We start from the raw sequence: 25058 nt of genomic DNA, 5'->3' as shown, positions 1-25058 counted from the left end.
ATAAAACCCTTTATCTTTGACCTAATTAATGTGTATCTATTGCCAGGCTATTTTCATTTATAAGCACTTACATCAGTTACCAGTGCTCCAGTAATGCTGGTAACACACATCCACTTTAGTGTAAATCAGGAAGTATTAATTTATTTTTTGCTCATCTTTCTACAGATCAAAAACAGTTACTAAGTGAGCTGGTCTCTGGGGCTCTGCTTCAGTCTGTGGGTTGCCTGGACTTTGGCTCCAGAACGTAGATCCAGTTTAGATCTGCTCTTTGGATGTCTTCTCATCCTTGGAGCAATCAGTAGCAGAAGGGGAAGCAGAAACATGCAATGGCTCTTACAAAGTAAAAGTTTTTAACAAAAACTTTCGTTTGAGCAAAGGGAAAAAAGAGAGAGTCAAACCAAGAAACAGACTCTTAACTATAGAGAACAAACTCTATAGTTTGTGGTGGTTGGTTACCGGAGAGGAGGTGGGTTGAGGGGATCAGTAAAATGAATGATGGGGACTAAAGAGTACACTTACCATGATGAGCATTGAATAATGTATACAATTGCTGAATCACTATATTGTACACCTGAAACTAATATAACACTATGTTAACTACACTGGAATTAAAAAAAAAAAATACCGAGTTGATTTTTTTTTAATGAGCACGTAATTCATACTATAATTTCATTGAATCTGATGTTTGAGTCTGATGTGTGTTTGTTTGTTAAATTCCACATATGAGTGAAATCATATGGTATTTGTCTTTCTCTAACTAATTTATTTTGCTTAGCATTATATTCTCTAACTCCATCCATATTGTTGCAAATAGCAAGATTTCATTCCTTTTTATGGCTGAATAATATTTCATTGTGCATATAATGTCTTCTTTACCTGTTCTTCTATCAACTGAGTAAATTTTAAAGGCTGTGTTGGTTTTATTCAGTGATTCATGAATTGGGTAGCATCTGATCTAGCAGATAGAAAGGAACTTTAAGAAGCTGTACAAATGAAAGAATTTATAGGCCATAGAAAGCAGGAACTTATAAGAAGTTATACTAGGCAAAAGAGTGAGTTGTTTAAGACAAGGTCACTTTCCTTTAGAGGATAGTAGGGATTTATCAGGCACATTACCTACCTAGTGCAGACCAGGTTATTCCTGATTGGCTGGTTTAAGATTCCATTTCTGGGAGAGCAGAAACTGTAAGTCTCAGTTTGGTGATGTGGGGCTTAGCATAAGCATTCCATTTGGGGCATGTTGTCTTATTTTTAACATACTGCTATAAAATAAGTATGAAACACCTGTTATTGAAAACCTGGGGCAATGTGGGTGTCTATATTTATCTTAGTGTTGATTTATGACTTTCCACATGCACATGAAAATTCATAAAACAAATAATAGTTATGCAGTGTACATTGATTTACATAGTAGATAGGTATGTGACTGAGAAGTGTATAAATCATGTTATATTTTTAAGAACACTTACAACTAAAAGTGAAGTTTATATCATTTCTTTTAAAGTTTAAATATTTGTCATTTATGTAAATATGTTTAAAACTATTTTCTTGATTAGTTTATGGGATGGCGAAAATGATGATTTCAGAAGAGAATCTAAATTCTAAAAGTAGGAATAATTTAAACTTGCATAAAACTCCTCTAGTTTTCCAACAAACTATGTTTTTTACTCAATGATGTGGTGATTGATAGACCATTTGGAAAAAAATCAAGGGACTATTTGTATGGAATTTCTTCTTCTTTATAGATAGTGTATGAACAAGTAGAATCATCTGACTAGAAGGGAGCTGATGGCTTATCTTCTAGCCTACATCATAGCATAGAGACTTTTAGCCACTCCAAGCAAGAAATAATAAATTTTTTAAATGCTTAATAATAAAAATACTCATGAGGGGCACCTGGGTGGCTTGGTTGGTCAAGTGTCTCACTCTTGATTTTGGGTCAGGTCATGATTTCATAGTTCACAGGATCGAGCCCCACATCTGGCTCTGCACTGCCAGTGGAGGGCCTGCTTGGGGTTCTCTCTCTGCCCCTCCCCTGCTCATTCTCTCTCTTTCTCAAAATAAATAAACTTAAAAAAATAAAAAATAAAATACTCTTGAAATAAGGGATTTTTTAGGCTTTTCATCCTTCATGATTAGCCCACTGTCTCTTTCTCACACTTTTCTTGTATTTCCCCACACCCAATTCTTTCAACTCCAAACCTCAATACAAAAATGAAACAGAAACTTTTAAAAATAGAAATTCTTTCTACTAAAAAAAATACATAGAATTTCTGTATATGGCTGTTGTTTGGGGAAATCAAATTAAAAACAGAATCTCCTGCTAACCTAGAAAATATGTTCATAAAAGCAGTAGATAAAGAAAGCTATTTTATTATTGAATAAGCATTAAACCAGGATGTGATGTGCATCGTGGGCAATTCACTAAAGAGATTGCAAAGACAGAAAGACAGTGTACTCTTTTATATCGTCAAGGAGATACAACCCATTACATACATGTACTAAAGATAAATGACTGATCGTCCTCAAGTAAGAGGACTAGCCGTCACTATTGCCACACATAATTCATCTTAAATTCATCTGTAATTGGGGTGACTATCTGTGTTAGCTAATTGCCTTTATCCAAAGGAAAGATAAGTTTCTCCTATCTTTGTGACAAGAAGTAGTTTTGTAACTTAGAGTGAGGTGTCCCCTAGAATTAGGTTCCTATCTTTCTACAGAAGGGGAGCTGGGAGCACTACCTTCCTGATGATTACATTTCAAAGAGATGGTGTACAGGTTCTTGGGACAACCTTCCTAAGTTTTGAGTATGACAAAAGGTTTATTGAGCACTTGAAAATGTGTATATACATTTGAGAAAGAAAGAACTGACCATTACCAGTCTTGCAAAGTGTAAGTTTTAAGACAAAGGGAAATGTGGGAAAGTGTCTTCTGTTTTCAGCAGAGAGAACCAAGCCTCTCGTTATTTGTATTTACATTTACACTGTCCCTTCAATGTCTAATAGACAAGGCTTTCTCTTTATTACAACTCAATTCTGCTCAATGCATATCCCTGCTTTAATAGTAGGTAATAAGACAGAGAAACAAAATTCTTCCTTTAAGAGGAAGGCTAAATGTTAAAGAAGCTTCAGGAAAGAAGACTAGAATGTTATGAAACTCTTTCCTTTCTTGATTCAGTAATTTTTCTTTCTGTTTTTCTGAGCTGTAATTTCTAAATCAATATGCTTTAATTTGAACTAAATGGCTGTCATTAAAAACTGTATTTATTCTATTTCCTTATTTGCTAATCATATCCCCACTCTTCCGCTGATCCCTACTCAAAATGTATGCAACCTTTCCTAAGCGTAATCTATAGAAACAAGATCCAGGAGATGCTCCATGAACCCATGACTCTGGAGGCAAATAAACTTTAGAAACTTAGTACGCAATTGATTTGAAACAAAAGTTATATTGATTCTGGCAATTTAATAATTTTAATGAGTTGGGACCAACTTTTTGTCTCTTCTTTTTTTTAATGAAAAGAATGGAATGGAACAGAAAATGTCAGAAGGCATTGCTTACGGCACATTTATGGGATTATGCTTTGTTCTATGCTTTGGCAGCTATTTATTTTCATGAGTGCTGTTGATGTGTATATATAAATATAAATGGCATGCTGGTGTTTTGAAAATAAATAAATGAAGACTATGGAAATGAAAGCAAACAGAGACTGTTCAGAGCTTGCCATAGCAAGGCGATCAGCCACCATCACTTGCTTTAATAGAAACTCAAAGGCATTCAGCAGAGTGGAAAATCCTTACGGTGAAAAAAGAAGGAAGGCGGGAAGGAGAGAGGACTTCCAGTTACGCTCTGATGGAAATTATTGTCATGGGGAAGCTGGAGGTGGGCTAGCTAAAAGCAGAACATCTTATCTGATTAGTCTGGGCAATATATTTGGCTTTCTCTGATTGACCCTGAATTGGAAGTGGGAATAAGATTAGGGAAATTGGCTATCCTTGACCAAGACTGATTATTCTTAACAGGTTGCTGGAGAAGTTGTAGTCTGGCTTCCTGGACTTCTCATGTGAGTCAGAGCTGTTGTCATAAATGGAATGGCCATTTTCCATGTGTATATTTGGTCCATCAAATAAAAAATAATAAAAGTTTTAAACCCATAGCCATGTACTATATAGCCCTCTTAAACTTTCATAATGGAAACTAATACATTAAAGGATTAAAATTGCTACATACATCAATTTAACACTCTTTAGAGAATATGCATATCACAAATTATTTCGACCATCCAGCCCCTTTATTCCATAATCCTTCTTAATGCATGGAGCTTATGTTATTTTGGGTAGTTTTTTTTTTTTTTTAATGTTTCAACTTTAGTTTTCCTTCTTACTTCCCCCTTCAAATAAGTTGCAAGTTTTATCATTTATCTTTTACCAGTACTTGTCACCTTTGTTTTGGTCACAGTTCTCTAATACTTTTTAGTTTGCTTTCCTTCAATTATTCCAATAGCTAATTCCAGGTTTCATTCTTCAATTGGCTCTTCTCATAGATTCCGGGTTAGCTTTAACTCTGCTACTTTTCTCCAAAATCTTTATAGACTCTTCTGCATTCTCACATAATCAATTCCACTCTGACCAGATACAAGAAGTTGGACACTGTTTGGCTATAATTTGCTTTTGCACTCATATCTTACAATTTTTTTTCTTGTTCAAATTTATGCCCCCAGTCCTTCTGTAATGTATTTTCTGATTTCCATCTATAAAAGTCCTTTGCATTCATTAAGGACCGTATAAGATTCAACTTCTTTGAAGCAGTCTCCTATATTCATCCCTACTCTTTCCTTCTTTCCATGTAGGAAACATAGAAGACTATTTCCTTGTTTTGAAATACTAAATTCTAATTTCTGAATCCCTTCCTCTGGCTTTTCCCCCTCTGATCTCAAACACCTTGAATAAAACAACACCACATATTTCATATATTGCCTTGCATCAAAATTATTTGTATCCATTTATGTAACTAATCGTTTTTTGCCCTTATACACAAAATCGATTCATTATTCAATATTTTAAAACTTTATAGCCCAAAAATATTGTGTCTTACACATACTATGTGGTTGAATGAATAAACTAAACACCTGGCTTTTTTCTAATCTCCAGTCTCCAAACATCACAATTAACTCTCCCTTATCTGCAGTTTTTGCTTTCTGCAATTCCAGTTATCTGCAGTCAACCTTGTTTCTGAAGCAGATGATTTTCCTTCTGACCTATTGTCAGAAGGTGCACTAGCCACATGCTGCTTCATAATGCCTGCATCATTCACTTCATATCATTTCATCATGTAGGCATTTGATCATCTCACATCATCACAAGAAGAAGGGTGAGTGCAATACAATAAGATCTTTTGGGGGAGCGAGATCGCATTCACATAACCGTTATTGCAGGGTGTTATAAATGTCCTATTTTATTATTTATTATTATTAAAATCTTACTGTGCCTAATTTATAAATTAAATTGTATATATATATATATATGAAAAAGAGCATAATGTACATAGGGTCTGGTACTATCTGTAGTTTCAAGCATCCACTGGGGATGATGGAATGTCTCCCTGTGGCTAGTGGGAGCCTGCTATATATCCCAAATACAATTTAATATCTTTTTAAAATTGCAAAGCCATCTATTTTACTGTTTGTGAATAGTTAAAATGCAAATAACTTGCAAGAAATTGCATGATGACTGAAATTTAAACTTAGATATAGATGATTGTTTTAGGGTTTTCTCCTGAAAATACCGGAAACTTTGTCTATCCTGAAAGGCAGACAAAGACAATGGAGAAGTGGTTGTTAGAGGAGCCTCAGAGACAAAAATATATGAAGAAACCAACTCCAGTAATATTGTATTTATTTGTTGTTTCCATATTTATCACCAGTGCTCCAAAATACCTGATTCAATGTTCTGTTTATTTCCTTGAGCAAATGCCCTGTCCACGTCATTAAGAATTCTCCAACTGACTAGCTCAGCACATATGGGAGCTTGATTCATTTTTCTTAGATTGAAAAAGGTTGTGTGGCTAGTTTCAGAACTTAATTCTGCGAAGTGTTAATACTGTGTCAACATTATTATCTTTTTGGGGTGCATTTATTTTTAATGTTTGACTTTTTCTCTATCACAATACAGCACAAAATAAGGCTCATAGCCTACATCCTTGATATGAAGTATATGACATAAAATGTATCTCCATCACACAGACATACACACAAACAGCCACAGTCACCAACATGAAGGATACCAAAACCAAAACCAAATAAAGTTTAAAGCAAAAGTATATTAAACAAAAACTCAGAAGCATGCAAGACATTATAAGGCCGTGTCTTCAATATAAATGTTTCTGGTAATAAAAAATTAACGTTTTCTTATACCTATCATCTATTTGAGACTATGCTATGTGTTTTACTTACATTTCTTATTCTTATACTTTAATCCTTATAATGACCATATAAATCATTTATTATTACCCTTGATTTACTCTTGTGAAAAAAAAACTGACATATTTAGAAATTTAGACATATTATTAAAGGCAACTACATTCTATCACACTACCCTGTTCCCAACCTTTTTCTTCTTAAAAAAAAATGATGGTCTATTTTTATCACATAACAAGAAGTTCAGAGGCAGGCAATTGCAGCTCAACAAGTCGGGGATAATTTCTTTGCAAATCTCTTAGCCTTTCCTTGATGGTTGCAATATGGCGGTAGTAGTTTGAACTATCACTCCTGTATTTAAGGGAGAAAAAGGTCAGGAATGGATGTAACATGCAATGTCCATCCCTTTTTGTAAGGAAAGAAAAAGTTTTATTATAGGTACTCTTATCAGGTTCCTGCTTACTTAAAAAAAAAAAAAACTTAAAAAGTAATGTATAGAAACTTGCAAGAGGGTACATAACGTGAATGTACAACGCACAACTATGACGAAATGAACACCTTGAACATGAAAGAAAATATTGACAGCATTCCAGAGACTCTCCACCTTGCCTTCCAAAAAAGAAAAGCACTAAAATGGTTTTTATAAAAGGATAATGGTCCCTTCTGGGTGAGTGGAAATAGCAGTAATTAGGAGAAAACATTATTTTTAAAACAAAAGACCTAGTCCTCTCATTTGTTGCACTCTGGATTGTCTCAATGTCTTTTTTCTTTTGTAACAACAAGGGTGGCTGATTCTTCCTACTTGCTTTATAAATATAACTCCAATAATTATAAGTCCTTTCACCATCCAGTACATATAGTAAGAGGGATAATGTTTAGAAGTTTTTGATGGCTGCTGCTAAGCTGCTAGCAGTTATGGTTCTTTCAAAAGAAAAATCCATTTACTTTGATTGCTATTATAGTTCAAAAAATATTGATCGATCCCCGCTTGCAAACTCTTTTAAACAGGTAGCTACAGAGATTTAGACAAAAATCTATATTTCACTTTGTTCTTTCATTCAAGGTACTTTAAAGGAAAATATTTAAAGAATAGACAGGTTAAGTGAGGTTGAAGTGAACAATGAATGCTATGTCGAGTCCTTCTTATAAAAAGGAATGCTTCCTTATGCTTTCATTTAAGTATTCCATTATTAGAATAATTTCCTGAGGGAGTAGGGTCAGTTCTCTTTAATTGACTCTATATCATGTTTAGCTCATTTCATGGGAGATTAGCATGACTGCTGTGTGTGAAGTATTTGTTGGGTGTGCATCATGGGAATACTTTATCAATGGCTTCGCTGTGCTTAGAATAAATCAGAGACCCTTCTTATTGTACACAGGCTATCCCACATCTCCCAGCCTCATGTCTTACCTCACCCTCCTTATACTTTAATTTCAGTTATACCAAGCAACTTGAATTTTTCCAAACGTGTTGTTTCACACTATTACCCTCTGGTCAAACTATTCCCCCTACCTGAAATGTCACAAACCACCACACACCCTGTTATGCCTCCCCCAGCCACACACATCCTTGCAAACCATCAAACTTAGTTCATGTTTGTTTTTAATTTGTTTGTTTGTTTTAAATATTTTATTTTTAAGTAATCTTTGCACCCAACATGCGGCTCGAACTCAGAACCCCGAGACCAAGAGTTGCATGCTCTAATGACTGAGCCAGCCAGGTGCCCCTCATGTTTTAGTTTTTAGAATGTTTCTACTTCTAAGCATAACTGTTCATTTTCCTCCCATGCCTTCCATGTATCTTGTTGTAAAAATACATTATTGGTCACACTTTTATGTGTCGGCATACTTGGCTTCTCCAGGTAGGCAGTAATAGATTAAGTTTTATTCATCTCTACATTCCAGACGTTTAGGAAAAAGTACAATTTCAAGACACACTTTTTGAATGAACATACGAATGGACAATTGAATGCACAGATGAATGAATGAATGAAATATGAATGAGAAGGTCACTGTACCTGAAAAAAAGATAAACTATCTATAATTAGATGGTTTCCTGGTTGATAACATCAACTGATTTGAAATTTTTACAGTACAGATGACCTTGAGCATGTCCCTGGGTTTTCTAATCTCAATCAACTTGCCCCATTTTCCTTTTTTTTTTTTTTTAATTTTTTTTTTCAACGTTTATTTATTTTTGGGACAGAGAGAGACAGAGCATGAACGGGGGAGGGGCAGAGAGAGAGGGAGACACAGAATCGGAAACAGGCTCCAGGCTCCGAGCCATCAGCCCAGAGCCCGACACGGGGCTCGAACTCACGGACCGTGAGATCGTGACCTGGCTGAAGTTGGACGCTTAACCGACTGCGCCACCCAGGCGCCTCCCCATTTTCCTTTTATCACAGACACTGTACCTAGTCCCAGACTAAAGGCAGATGCTAAGGAGGTCCTTTAGAGGAAATTAAGAATATGAAGAATGGGTCAAGTTTAAGAATACTACCTCAGGGCAAGTCAGGGAAGAGCAATCACTTGTCACTTTAAGGTTTCACCTTTAGGATAGCACTTAAGGCAGAATACATAGGGAATGCACTTATCTTCTCAAATCATCTCGGAGTTTTAAAACATTTACATTTTGAGAAGTGTTGCTGAATTTAGATTTTTATCTCAAGAACCTGAATGTTTAACTGGTGTCTGGCACAATAAAAACATATTGGTTTCATTGAAAAAAAAAAAAATATATATATATATATATATATATATATATATATATATATATATATATGCTGAATACATCTATTTGACAGCTCTTAAAGAGGGTCAGGATTATGATACACACATTTTTGTGGCCATAGTTCCTAGCACAGTTCTTGGTACACAGTGCATGCTTAGTAAATACTGAACTGAAATGAATTTGCTACACTTTGAAGTTGGTAAGACTAGCCTTTAGATTTTCTGAACTAAGAGACTATATCATCATCAAGGTGTGTGTGTGTGTGTGTGTGTGTGCACGCGCGCACGTGCGCGTAACTGATTCTCACTTTTAACTATTAGAATGCTGTGGACAATAAAACTTATAGACTAAGAAACTATGCGGTTAACATTGGGACTCAATTTCGGAGTCATTACATTGTAGTATATTTTGAACTGTTATGACATTTCAAGAAATATGTTAATACTTAAAGACCTACTTTTGTATATTATTTCTTTTTAATTAAATTAGAGGATACTTAGTCTTGTCTCTAAAAATAACCTCAGTCCCTTGAGTAATGTAATGTCTTTCATAAAACCGCAGGAAACCCATAGTCAGAAGAAAGCCTTATATGTCACTGGGTTAGAGGAAAATGCTACATAATCCAAGTTCATAGATTTCATGCTTGTTGTCTTCATCCATTTGGGCTGCTACAAGACACCACAGACTGGGTAGCTTATAAACAAGAGAAATTTATTTCTCACAGTTCTAAAAACTAGAAGTCCAAGACCAAGGTACTAGTGTGGGGACTTTGTTTTTGTTTGCTGTTTGTTTGTTTGTTTGTTTGTTTGTTTTAGCATGGTGACCTTTTGCTCATTCTTCTTCCTGGTTTACTGCTGGCACCTTCTCTCTGTGTCCTCACATGGTAGAAGAAACAAGGGATCTCTCTGGAGTTTCTTTTATAAGAGTACTAATCTCACTCATGAGGTCTCAGCCCTCATGACCTCATCACCCTCCAAAGGTCCACCTTCTAATACTATCATCTTTGAATTTTGAGGAGACACATTCGGACCATGGCACCTATGAAGTCTAGCAAACTCTCTGGTTACATACACATATATTAACTGAAGTTCCTCGAATATCCTCTCAATTAGAAACCTGGGCACTGAGATGACACAATATAAATGGTTTTGCTATAAATATATCAATATAACCATAAAAACCAGTCTACATTAGCGATATGTCAAATAACATCATATTTAGAAGCAAAAAAAAGCACATTGTTTTTATCACTGATAAAGAGCTCTTACTTCTATTAAACATACTAAAGTATTCACTAACTTTTTAAGGTGACATATGATTAAGAATTGAGTTTTTGTTTTTATTTTTTTGTTCTGTTCTTGTTTTGTTTTGTTTTTTTTTTAGTTCCTCTATTTGCTATATATCAAGAGTGTGTGATTTGACTACTGGCTACAGATGTTCTTTTGTACCAGCTCTGTTGGAAAACGTAAACTTTGTCTCAGGGTATATTTACCAGCATTCTGAATCTTGCATATTTCTTTATTAAATGGTTTTATCCAATCTAAATTTTTTTTAAATGCCAGTGTTTTCATCATGATTGTAAAATCCACCTTTATTATTGCAAATACATCCTTTATTACTTTGCCTGGGAAGTTGTAGGTTTTATTCTCACAATCTCTTAACTGTTGACTACAGTCTCATTTGTCTGAGATGCTTGAAGGTGAGACCGAATTTAACTCGCAAGGTCTTTTCTAGCTGCATGATTCTATATTTCACAACCTTTGTAAGCCCGTTGCTAAGGTAATGAGATTCCCAAGAGGCTTCTTAACATTAAGAATCAGCAAAACTGCAAGTTTAACACATCACTTTCTTTTAACCTACGCAGTTTCTCTGTGAAGTATTTGAATTACAGTGTCAACTGTTGTCAACTCAGAGATTGATCAATGAGAATTTCTGTGTCACTTTGAGGCCAGATGTTAGTCTTTGGCTGGAAATCTGATTGAATTTAAAATTAGAGTTTATTACTTTAGGCATCAAGGATCAAAGTTAGTTGGTCACTGAAGAAAAGGTGTTGAAAGAGTCCTGTTCTACAAATTCCGGCCGCTGCCATTTAAACCATTTCCAATTTTGTTCTCAACTCACTGCCAGAGAGGCTTCCATAGTGCTCTGATTGTATTTCCTCTGGCCTCCTATCTTCATTTATTTGGGCACCTCTCCCCCAGCCTCTGATTTCTTTGCCTCCACAACAGGAAGAGAAAGAGCAGAACCTGGTGCTCCTCCCTGGATGCCAATCTCTGACTCTGCAAATTGATGCTCAATTTTTTCCTTCCAATTTGAGTTGTGAACGATGCACAGTATTTAGCTGACTCTCAATGGAGGCAGCATTTGTTAAAGAGATCCCAACTCCATTTTTTATATTCTAGGAAACAAAATATTGTAAACTATACTCTATCAGTCAGAAATACTGCAGGAAACAAATAGCACCTTCACATTTAGTATATGTAGGTAGAGCTTAAGGAAACTAATAAGAGGTTATATAGTATCCCTGGCTAGTGACAATAGGGAGCCATGATCACCTTCAGGAATGATAACCACAGCTCTCAAAGGACAGCTATACGGAGAGGGCACCCTGACATAATCTTGGCTTTCTGTCAAAGGTCGCAGCCATCCCATGGTAATCAGGCAGAGGATTTGGGAGAAAAATGTCCTATTACATTTTCTTCCTAACCTCTTCATCCCATCTCCTTCCAGTACCACCTGACTGGTCAGTTCCCTGAGCATTTGTTGCACACAGAGAAAGTTGGGTAGCATAAGAGTATCTATTAAGGGCCCATGTGAGTCAGCCTTTACTCCTGCCCCTCGGAGTAAAAAGCAGGACAGAAAAGAATGGAGAATGGTTCTTGAGAGGTAATCGGTATATATTCAGCACTCATATTCTACAATTATAAGACAACTATACAATTTAAATCATTCAAAAGACATAAATGGAACATGCCATTCCATAATTTCCTATATATGTAGTTTTCTGTAACTATAGGGATTTACTATTGCTTATATTGTTTACTACTAGAACTACATGATTTGGTATGCTTTGTATTGCCTTTCTTCCTTCTTTACATATTCCACAACTCTTTCTTGAAAATTAGGCTGAGAGAGGACATAGGGCTGAAGAATGCATATTCTGTAATTACACCAACTGGGTTCAAATCCCAGCTCTATCACTTAAAATATGTGTGACTTTAGGCAAATTACTTACCTCTTTGAGTCCTCATAGGGCTGTGTCAGGATTAAATGTAACAAGTGCTTGGAACTTTGCCTGACGCATAAATGATATATAAATTTTTCTTATTCTCATGTGTGTAGTCTCTTGAAATGAAAAGATGAATAAAAGCTCATGGGAGGTGACAGATAAGTAAACAAATTATTACAGTAAAATATATGGGCCAATATATAAGTATGTCCCAAGGCCTAGAGAAGAGAAAAAAGGGAACAACTAAGTGCAGGGTAGTCTTTAGGGAAGAAGTATAGTCTGACATTGAGAAATGCACAGCAATTTCTGAAGGTTTTGCGTATTAGGAGAATGTCTTATTTCCAGGCAGAGAAGATGGCATACCTAAAGTCATGTGGATGTGGAAAGGAACAGCAGGTGTCTTAACATGCCTGACACTTAGGTAGCTTCTAGGAAAATAATGGAAGACAGGACTGGGAAGCCAGGAAAGATTTAGATTGTGAGGGCCTTCCACGGAAAGGATTTGAAGACAAGTGAGTAGTTTTAAAATCACCCTGGTACCACACACAGGTGGGATTAGTGTGTTGACGCATTTGAGATAACAACCTCTTTTAAAATTAATGTTGCTGTCTTTTTCCTTCCAATATTGGAATCAAGTTAATTCATCTTTTTTTCCTTAATTATTTCAGTACTGGCTCACATTTTTCTCTCCATCCTTTTCTCTCAAGCAGCATGGAACAGTGGGAAAGATTGTGATTATTGGAGTCATAGAAATGTTTAATAGAATCTCATTTTAGCTGTTTCTGTGTAGATGAGGTTGGTCAGCTTCTCAGAACCTCATTTTTTTTTCATCTATTAAGCTGGAATAATACTGCAGTATTTCTCAGTGTTGCAGTAAGAAATACATGATTTAAAACAGTTACAGTATTTAGCAAATCTCCTATCAAATAATGGTCACTCAATAATGAAAGCTAATATCCTATCTTCCTGGAAATCACATCTGTGTTTACACAACCATTAGATAGCCCAGCCCCTTACCATTAATTGTTTGCCAGTGATAAGTCACTTGTCCTAGCTTTGATTCCCTAGAAAACAGATGCTGAGGCATAGCTTATAAACTAAATACTTTATGGGAGGAGAGAAGGAGTGCAATTCCAAAACAACAAAGATAAGGGGGAAAAGGGCTATAGCAGGGAAATGGAAGAATCAAGAATGATGTGATATGTTACTGAGTGTTTCTGAGTCGGCCACAACCTCACAAGAAATACATCTATGTCTTTGGTTATGTGGGCCATTTGTGTTTTGAAGCCACCATTTTGTGAAGAGGGAGGTAAGCAATTAATCCACTGGTCCCCTTCCCATTTCCTGCCCCTTGGTGGTCAAAATTCATCCCTCAGGCATTAAGTTCTCCACAGTCCCAGGTGGCATGAAAACCCCTTATGGGAGTTTGGGGAAGATCAAGCTTCTGGCAATCCTGTTGGGTCAAATATGGGCACTGGAGTGTCTATAGTTTTTGCTGCAATGGACAAGCTAAAGTAGAATGTGCTGATTGTTTCTCCATGCCCCAAACCTATAGAGGCTTGAGACAACTGGTAGTGTTAGAAAAGAAGCTAAGAGAAGTGGTCATGTCCCTTTTGCCAGATTCCATTTGTAGAAGCTATCACTAATGCTGCCCAACACTCAAAGAGAGGAGAATTTGATTCTACCTTTGGGTAGGAGGAGCAAAAAGAATTTGCAGAAATTTTGAGTTTCACCAAAATAGAGATTCTCTTTCACATAACCACAACATAACCATCCAGATTAGAAAATCAGCATTGATACAACATTATCAAATAATTCACAACCCCATTCAAATTTCACTAACTATTCAAAAATGTCTCTAATGGTGCCTGGGTGGCTCAGTGTGTTGGGAGTCTACCTTCAGCTCAGGTCATGATCTCACAGCTGATGAGTTTGAGCCCCACGTCAGGCTCTGTGCTGACAGCTCAGATCCTAGAGCCTGCTTCAGATTCTGTGTCTGCCTCTGTCTCTTCCCCTCCCCCATTTGCACAGTCTCTTTCTCTCTCTGAAATATAAATAGACATTAAAAATAAAATGTCTCTTTTGCCTACCTTGTCCAGGATTCAACTCACAAAGTGATTGCAGTAATTCGTCATGTCTCTTTGCAATATGTCCCTCCGTCTGAGTCCATACAGTCTTTCCTCCTTTCCAGACTTGGGCTAAGCATTCTTGACAGGAATACGACAGAAATTATTCTCAGTGTCTTACTGCATCACATCAGGGGCAAACAATGTCAGTATATCCCACAATGGTTATGTGATCTTTGATCACCCAGCAAAATTAGTGCTTTCTGGGTTTTTCCATGGTAACATCACCATTTTCAGCTTTGTGATTGATACTTGTTTTACAGACAGGTAATCCAAGACTATACTATTATTTTGTTTTTTATCAAAAATTCACCCAGAACCCAAAATCGCTATGATGCCTACAAAATGTTGATATTCTATTTTTATTAATTCTACATTTTTTTGAACTGTCATTCTATATGCAGAGTTTTCTCTCCTCACTCATGTTTATATCAGTACAGATTTATGCATTTAAATTGCATTCAATCAGTTGTAATCTATCATTATTGGTGTTGTTTTGATGGTGAAACTGTCCCAGAATGGCCAGTGGGACCCCCTTAAGCTGGTCTTTATGTGCTTTTGATATGTCTCCACTGTTCTTTAAGCAATTTTTTTTGACTCATCAGGGTGTTCTAGAGTTACATTGTTCTTTTCCTTGTCCAACCCTGGAATTAGCCTTCCTGGTACCTTTTAGTAAATAATGACATTTAGAAACCAAGATCTGGGCACTTAGTGTGCCTTTTGCCATAGAGATTTATTGCTCTTTGTACTCATAGTGAGTGGAACTATAAAATACGTGTGCATATACACACACATGAACACACACACACATACACATATATGTGGATATATGTGTATGCCGTTACGTTTGACATATAATATATATGTATATATGTAAATACATTTAATCTATGTCTATCTAATCTGTGTTTATCTACATTTTAAACACAAGTGCACACCCATTCCCCAGTTTTGTTTTCCCTCAGGGTTCTTTGAAGCCTTTCCTTTTTCTACATCTTCTTGTTGATAATGAGAAGTCTGGTTACCCTTATTGTCAAATTTATGCTTTTCACAATCCCCTTATATATACTTAATCTTCCAACATTCCTGCCTGCCTGCTTGGTCTTGTTTCTTGTTGTTTGGCCCCCAACCACCTTATCACCTACTTGACCTCACCACCTCCTCAACCCTTAGTGCCACCATCACTGCCTCTGCTATTGGCTGAATATTTGTATTCCCCTGAAATTTATATGTTGAAATCCAATGCCCAATGTGATGGATTTGGAGGTGGGGCCTTTGGGAGGTGATTAGGTCACCAGAGTGGAATCCCAATAAATGGGGATTAGTGCCCCCAAAGAACTCCCTCACCTCTTCCACCACCTGAGGACACAACTATAGGAGAAGAAAGTTTTCCCTTCTAGGTTCTAATTAAGTTGACATAAGACAGACTAACAGGAGAAAAACAGATGTTGATTTCATATTTACATGAACCCCAATGATATTCAGCTCCTTGAGAGTCAAACAATTGAGGTTTATATACCATACTGAGCTAGGGAGAAGGAGATAGGGGTCTGGGATTTCAAAGGGGAGGAAGACAATTTACAGGAAGAAGGGGAGAACTTATGTTTTTAAACAAATGTTTGCCCTGCCCTGCAGAGACAATGGAACATGGAGAGGAATCTAAATCAACAGGCCTTGTTGGGTTCCTTCCAGCTTATCATACACACCTCATACTCTTTGTTATTTTCGGTGATAGCTGTCTTTCAGGCCAGGCTCTCTATCTGAATGCTTTCAGGCAGTTGAGAGGGAGGCAAAAGCTCCTCCTGGGTCCCTTGGGTCCTGATTGTCTTCAGCTCAAAACAATCCACACGGGGCGCCTGGGTGGCTCAGTCGGTTGGGCGTCCGACTTCGGCTCAGGTCATGATCTCGTGGTCCATGAGTTCGAGCCCCGCGTCGGGCTCTGTGCTGACAGCTCAGAGCCTGGAGCCTGCTTCCGATTCTGTGTCTCCCTCTCTCTGACCCTTCCCCGTTCACACTCTGTCTCACTCTCTCTCTCAAAAATAAATAAACATTTAAAAAAAAAATCCACACATCAAAGTGGCCACTCTGGTATGGCCTGCCCTGGACCCCATCACAGCAAAAAGAAGGCTGCCTATTAACCAGGAAATAGGCTGTCTCCAGACACCAAATCTGCTGGCATTTGATCTTAAACTTCCCAACCCTTAAAACTGAGAGAAACAGATTTCTGTTGTTTATAAACCACCCAGTCTATGGTATTCTTTTAAAGTATCCCCAATGGACTCATCCTCTTAACCCCAACCAAGTCACCACTTACAGAAGAAAAAAGAAGAAAAAAGACTACGTATCTTTTCTGATAGTGCTTTTCTTCCACCTTTCCTTCCTTACTCTTCTCCATTTCATTCAGTGAAGTAACCCTAAGAAGGCTCAAGGCTTCAATGAAGCCTTTACCTGTTTGCCAGTCTCCAGCTCCAAGGGGACTTAGCTATACCTCCTTTGTGCCCTCATTTAAGAACAAAAGGGAAACATCTTATTTATCTTTATATTCCTTATGCTTAGTATTATTTTGGTACACATTAGAAACAAAATATATGTTTCTAAGTGGGTAAAGAATAAAAATTCCTCTGATATGGTTTCGTGATTAAGACTGCTATATACCTGAACTCTGCAATACACAAGCTTTGTGAAATTGTCCAAGTTATAGTCTTTGTTTGGGCTGTTGAAACAAAAATATCATAGACTCAGTGGCTTATAACAACAAATATCTATCTAGTCTGGAGACTAGAAAATCCAAGATCAAGGTACTGGCAGATTCGGTGCCTGATGAGAGTCCTCTAGTTCCTAGAGGGCCGTCTTCTCCCTGTGTCCTCACAAGGCAGAAGAGGCAAAGGAGCTTTATAAGGCTTCTTTCATAAGGGCACTAATCCCATTAATCAGGGTCCTACCTTCATGACCTAAAACTCTAAAACTCCTAAAAACTCTACCTCCAAATGCCATCACACTGGGGATTAGGTTTCAGCATATGAATTGGGATGAGGGGGGCACAAATATTCAGTCTAGAGCTTTAGTCACCTTTTCTGACCCTCAGTTTTCTCATCTGTAAATGGAGATGACAATGATTTCTTCATGGGGTTGTTATGGGGATTAAATTACATAATTAATCTTTTTAATAAAGGTTTTCATGGTGCCAGTACAGTCTCGATACTCAAAAAATGATAGTCATTATTATTAATTTTCCTTTGGGACTATTTCTACTGTGACAACCATCTGTTGCATATTGATTATTTGTTCAGATATTAGTTTCACCTCAGGTAAAAAAAAAATTTCAAAGGCAGTGATGCATGATAGGTATCTATTTATTATACTTCATGTTGTTTTTCAGTCTGAGAGTACTGCAGCTTTGAAATTACATCTTTGTTTGAAAATATATGTTTGACTTTTAAAAATCAAGGAGCAAAGAAAGAAACATATGGTTTCAAAATAGTAGAGTAAGCACTTACTCTCAGTCCTAAACCAAAGGTGTTAGAAAATATATTTTAAAAATTCATTGATGCTTAAGAATGGGAAGAGGAAATCTCAGTTGCCATGAGGCTGTAGAAATTCCTAAGAAAAATATATATAAATAAACTTGTAAATATACATATGTGAAATACAGAGGTAAGCTGAGAATCTCATAAACCAGTACCATCATGGGAGACTGCTGTTACAGTTTATGCAGAAGAGGCCACTGGGCACTGGGGCTAGAAGCCTCCAGGGAGAGGTCCCCTAACAATGCTGAGAAACCACAGTGATTACCACAGAGGAAAATTTTTCAGCTATGGAGCCAAATGCCCAGATATGGAAGAGAGTCCAGTGCAGTAATCACCCAGGGTGCCTGCGTGGTTCAGCTGGTTAAGCATCGGACTCTTTTTTTTTTTTTTTTCCACGTTTATTTATTTTTGGGACAGAGAGAGACAGAGTATGAACGGGGGAGGGGCAGAGAGGGAGACACAGAATCGGAAACAGGCTCCAGGCTCTGAGCCATCAGCCCAGAGCCCGACGCGGGGCTCGAACTCACGGACCGTGAGATCGTGACCTGGCTGAAGTCGGACGCTTAACCGACTGCGCCACCCAGGCGCCCCAAGCATCGGACTCTTGATACTGGCTTAGGTCATGATCTCATAGTCATGAGATCAAGCCCCACATGGGAACTTCATGCTGAGCATGGAGACTGCTTGGGATTCTCTCTCTCTCCCTCTCTCTCTGCCTCTCCTTCACTCATGCTCTCTCCATCTCCCAAAATAAATAAACAATCTTTTCAAAAAAAGAGTGTTCTAACTCAAAATGAAGACCACAAGAGTGGACTGTACCACAGATTAATAGAGGGAAAAGTTAATACCTAGAAATACAAGGTGATTCTGACATTAGAAGAAATAAGCTTGAAGGTGGCAGGTGTTGAAGGTGACGATGGGGATTTTAGGACCTGCAGTGTTACAGAGAAGCAAGCAAATACGAATGTTTATTTGACAGATGCTCAAAGCCAACAATCTTGTTCTCTTCTCAAGTACTTCCTCCTGCCCCTTCATCATAGGCTTGACAACCAGTCTGATTTACCACATTATCTTCCAACATGCTGCTTTAGAAGAACATTTTCTCTGCTGCTCTCTTCATACACTTCTACTTATACCCAAGGAAACATAGTTAAGAGAGGAAAAGAAAATCATTGTAAATCATTATATAGATATCCTCACAAAAATAAAGGCAGAAACTGTATTCATGAACAAATAATAGAAGTTTATGAACCAATAAAAAGTAATAATCATTAAATATTCAAGAAATGAAAACATAATTTTTCAGTCTATAGGTTGAATTGAGGTTAGATAAACATGGAATTAGATAAACATATATATATATATGCATATATATGTATATATAAGTTGGAATATATGTAATTAGTAAATTGTATATAATTTACTAATTATATGTAATCAATATATACATATATATTTACATATATATTTCTTCAACAATGCAGAATAGAGAATTTCAAAAATGAGAATTTGAAAGATTGAGCAACAGGAAGGCTAGACCTCAAATTCCAATATTCACCAACAGTGCAAGAGGGTTCCCATTTCTCCACATCCTCTCCAGCATCTATAGTCTCCTGATTTGTTCATTTTGGCCACTCTGACTGGCGTGAGGTGATACCTGAGTGTGGTTTTGATTTGTATTTCCCTGATAAGGAGCGATGCTGAACATCTTTTCATGTGCCTGTTGGCCATCTGGATGTCTTCTTTAGAGAAGTGTCTATTCATGTTTTCTGCCCATTTCTTCACTGGGTTATTTGTTTTTCGGGTGTGGAGTTTGGTGAGCTCTTTATAGATTTTGGATACTAGCCCTTTGTCCGATATGTCATTTGCAAATATCTTTTCCCATTCTGTTGGTTGCCTTTTAGTTTTGTTGGTTGTTTCCTTTGCTGTGCAGAAGCTTTTTATCTTCATAAGGTCCCAGTAATTCACTTTTGCTTTTAATTCCCTTGCCTTTGGGGATGTGTCGAGTAAGAGATTGCTCTGGAAAGCAGTGTGGAGGTTCCTCAGAAAATTAAAAATAGACCTACCCTATGACCCAGCAATAGCACTGCTAGGAATTTATCCAAGGGATACAGGAGTACTGATGCATAGGGGCACTTGTACCCCAATGTTCATAGCAGCACTCTCAACAATAGCCAAATTATGGAAAGAGCCTAAATGTCCATCAACTGATGAATGGATAAAGAAATTGTGGTATATATACACAATGGAATACTACGTGGCAATGAGAAAAAATGAAATATGGCCTTTTGTAGCAACGTGGATGGAACTGGAGAGTGTGATGCTAAGTGAAATAAGCCATACAGAGAAAGACAGATACCATATGGTTTCACTCTTATGTGGATCCTGAGAAACTTAACAGAAACCCATGGGGGAGGGGAAGGAAAAAAAGAAAAAAGAGGTTAGAGTAGGAGAGAGCCAAAGCATAAGAGACTGTTAAAAACTGAGAACAAACTGAGGGTTGATGGGGGGTGGGAGGGAGGGGAGGGTGGGTGATGGGTATTGAGGAGGGCACCTTTTGGGATGAGCACTGGGTGTTGTATGGAAACCAAATTGTCAATAAATTTCATATAAATAAATAAATAAATAAATAAATAAAATAAAATAAAACAAAACAAATTAATAAAAAAAAATAAATCAAAAAAAAATTCCAATATTCAATGTAAATGAGTTTAGAGAGATGAGAGTATATAAGAAACAATATTTTAAAGGAAAGACTGCTAAAAATTTCTTAAAACTTAAAAAAAAACCTTGCAAGTTATTTGACAGATAAAATCTATCAAGCGCCAAGTGTAAAAAAATTATAAACCAATACCTAGGTAAATGATAGTGACATTAAAAACAGCAAGTCTAGGGTCAATTGGATGGCTCAGTTGATTTGAGCATACGATTCTTGATTTCAGCTCAGGTCATGGTTCCAGGGTTGTGAGATTGAGCCCTGCATCAGGCTCCACACTGAGCATGGAACCTGCTTGAGATTCTCTCTCTTTCTCCTTCTGCCCCTCTCCCCCACCCATGTTCTCTCTCTCTCTTTAAACTAAAAATAAAATAAAATAATACATAAGATAAAATAAATAAAATAAAATAAAATAAAATAAAATAAAATAAAATAAAACAAAATAAAACCCCCAGCAAGTCTAAAAAGGAATGCCACTATTTATGGTAAGGGAGAAGAAAGATGCATAGGACAGATTAATTATAAGAAAATTAGAATCCCTTTGATACCATATTTCTCATCAGAATTACTGGATGGATACAAGGCCAGGGAAAAACACCTTCAAAATGGTGATGGAACATAACTTTGAATTAAAATCTGTGGCTTATCAACTATCATTCAATAGTGAGGGCAAAATGAAGACATTTTCAGATGAAGAAGAATCCATTTTTTCGATAACAGAAACAATTTCTATTTCAAGGCATGAGAAAAATGCAATTTTGTGAGCCTGTTGACAATGTCATCCCACCATAACCTAGCACTTAAGCCTGTTTACTCCCACTTAACATTTTCCAAATCCTGGAAAATGTCATTTTTCTAAAATATGTAAGTTGCCAATATTGCCCCTTCCTCTGCCACCCCCCAAAAAATGCTTTGAGTAGAAAAAAAAATTTTGGAGAGATTAAACTGATAGATACCTACTTCAAAATTAGCCCACACTCAGCCAACATTTTCTCTTAACACATTCTAACACCCAGAGATCTAACTTTTCCTGTTCTACAAACTAGCCTAAACCAGTGAAAGTTGCAAAATTACAAACCTCTTTCTCTGATATTACACCTGGATAGGGATAGAATTATACAAAAATCTAGAGTAAAGTCACTACGGCATAAGTAAAAAGAAAATATCACATCCAGTGTATTAAAGGAATCATTGTACCCATATGTGGTTTCTGCTAAAAATATAAGGGTGTTCAAAAGTTAATCCAAAATTATTGTTTGGTTAAAGTAAGAGCAAGTTATAGAATACCTTTGACAGCATACTACCACATAAAGTATCGTACATACGTAAACAATACTATATAGTTGTAGGTAAGATTTTTATATTCATATAAATATAGATGTTTATAATCCATATTATGTGTGTCTATGTATAATTATAAAAGCATGGGGAAAGAATCGGAAAGATACACACTAAATTGGTGCTGGTAGATTGCAGAACCAACAATGTATGCTTGGTGGAATATCAGAATAGAGGCCATAACTTTATCTCCAACTTTTGCCTTTTAACTGTAATTTTAATTTTTTTGCTGTAGTTTTGAGAACTGTATTAATGTGATTTCATGTGAATTAAAAACCTAAACAACCATCACAGTAATTTACCACTGACATTCATAGCTTCACGTGAAGACCCCAGACATTTGGAGCCTCTTTGAATACAAGTTAAGAGAGTGCTTTCATGTGCTTTTAAGAGAATTTTAACCAACCTTCTTCATTTTAATTCATATAAAAAACATTTCTGGAGGAATGTATCTGGGTAATTTGGAATACAAAATTGATACCTGTCCTAAGGAGTTTTTTGGGGGGGTCTAGTAGGGGAAATAATTAAACCAACAAGTGTCAGGGAAAATGGCTGCTTCTAGGGGAAAGGCATTCACTGAGAGCTGTAGGAGCACTGAGGCAGATGTTACCTCACATCCTGGTCATGATGTAAGGGTTCACTGCATCATGTACTGATAAGAAATGTTTTCAGTATTTGGGGGAAATACATACATGTGTATATATGTGTGTGCATATATGTAGTGCAGACAAAAATTTAAATCTTGTCATAATTGTGCTGTTGGGCACAAACACTGGCCGGTGCTCTGATGACCTCAGTTTTCCCATCTACAAAATGAGAGAACTACATTAATTGTTCCCTAAAGGTCATGTCATCAAATTGTGTTCACAGGAATAGCAAAAGAGGGGCACCTGGGAGGCTCAGTTGATTGTGTCTGACTTCGGATCGGGTCATGATCTCATGGTCTGTGGGTTCAAACCTCGCATCAGTCTCTGTGCTGGCATCTCAGAGCCTAGAGCCTGCTTCAGATTCTGTGTCTCCCCCTCTCTCTCTGCCCTTCCCCTGCTTGTGCACTCTCTCTCTCTCTCTCTCTCTCTCTCTCATTCTCAAAAGTAATAAACATTAAAAAAATTAAAAGAAGAGTAGCAAAAGAAAAAAAATTAAATTTGGAAAATGTATTAATATTTTTTTTCTGAAATATCTCAGATATAGAGAGTGTACATCTACTAAACTGGGCATGCGGATATCATATGCCTAAAACCCTTGGAAGGTGACTTTAATCTTCTATTTTTGCAGAAATTGAAAAAGAAAGTTGTGGTGATCCTGGTACACCCTTATATGGAATTAGAGAAGGAGATGGATTTTCTAATCGTGATGTTTTAAGGTTCGAGTGCCAGTTTGGGTTTGAATTAATTGGAGAGAAATCCATTGTTTGTCAAGAGAATAACCAATGGTCTGCAAACATACCCATCTGTATCTGTGAGTACCAAATGCTTTGCTTTCTGATAGCATATGTTACCCTGTCCTTGCATATAATTGCTTTTGTAATTAATTGCAAAGAGCTGGAACCGTGTAATTATTTTTGAATGAGTAGCACTTTGTGATACTATCTTTAACAAGTGTGCTTATGCCAAATTATAAATTTCATTAAAGATTTAAATAAAGTTAACATAGTTCACTTGGTAATTGCAAAATATATATTACATCTGTTCTTACAGAATTTTATTGATGGCACTTTATACTTTATAGATAGGATACCTCTTATGGAAATTATACATCTGAGCTAATTCTAGTAGATTCATTTATTTATTTTAACAAGATAGTATATGCTTATTTTCAATCAGAAACAAAATATTTAAAGCTTATATTCTATGTATAATGCATGAACTTATTTTTACTTGTAGATGCTCACACTAACGCATACTTATGTGCTGTTTATTTATATTGCACAGAAAAAAACTCCATTAATGTTTATGATATACAGTATGGTTGGATTAAAAGAATGTATTTGTTTAAATACATGAAAACATTCCAATGTAACTACAACAGAAATATAATTTGTATTATCTATTGATATACTTTTAGTTTCAGTTAAATACCAACAAATGCAACTTCCCAGATATGGGTGCAATATGGAAAATTTTGGTTTTTGGTTTTGACTATTCACTATTCAATGGTAACGTAGAAAGCCAATACTCATGAAAATAAAAACAATGTTTCTTATGTAGCATTCTGAAGTTATTTAACATTTTTAAAGAAGTAACAGAACTTTTAAAGAGACTACAGGTCATCTAATATATATTTTGCATAGTTAAAAATAATAGGGGTGCCTGGGTAGTTCATTTGCTTGAGTGTCTGGCTCTGGATTTCGGCTCAGGTCTTGACCCCCGTGTTGGGCTCTGCACTGAATGTGGAGCCTACTTAAGATTCTCTCTCTCTTCCCCTCTGCACCTCTGCCCTACTCATGCAAGCTCGCTCTCTCTCTCTCTCTCGCTCTCGCTCTCTCTCTCTTCAAAAACAGAAACAAAACAAAACAAACAAGTAAAAAGAAAGAAAAGAAAAAGAAAATAGAAAATAAGCAAGCAATACTATCTCTCAGTATAGTGTCTGGATACATATTGCAATGATACCTAATCTGATGTTTTAGCAAAGTGGGTATTTTTTGAATGTTCCAGAAATTTCCCTAATCGAAATATGTTTTGCTTGCTCTTTAGGGAATGTAGGAGAGGAAGAAAGCATAGACCTCCTCAATAGATCCCTCTCCTTTAATGTCAGTGTTCATCCCTCACCAAGATCACCTTGTGAAGTTCCTTCTGTGAAAGAAGACAATATATTAGGAGAATTTGATTGGATTTAGTTAGCATTATGGAAAACTTAGCAATACTTCAAAAGATTTCACTTAAAGACCTTTAGTTCTAGGTATTCTTCCATGGAGACAATGTTTGTGTAATATGGAGAATCTAGTAATGTAGTGTATCACACCAAAAATAAAACTAT

General features: G+C 36.5%; 1 protein-coding gene across 2 annotated transcripts in view; it reads left to right on the top strand.

Moving 5' to 3' along the window:
- Positions 1-25058, top strand: part of CSMD3 (CUB and Sushi multiple domains 3) — a 1257946-nt gene that overhangs the window by 787351 nt on the left and 445537 nt on the right. For both annotated transcript variants that reach the window (XM_047073797.1, XM_047073796.1), the window contains one exon: positions 23358-23540. In XM_047073797.1, the coding sequence (XP_046929753.1) occupies positions 23358-23540 (183 nt within the window). The remainder of the gene's footprint in view (positions 1-23357; positions 23541-25058) is intronic.

This window comes from Lynx rufus, unplaced genomic scaffold, assembly GCF_022079265.1.
Source record: "Lynx rufus isolate CCGP_SWC_20201006 ecotype Redwood Valley unplaced genomic scaffold, mLynRuf1.p SCAF_12, whole genome shotgun sequence".
Lineage (NCBI taxonomy): Eukaryota > Metazoa > Chordata > Mammalia > Carnivora > Felidae > Lynx > Lynx rufus.
Note: the sequence above shows the minus strand (reverse complement) of the source record. Positions and strands in the feature narration are given on the sequence as shown.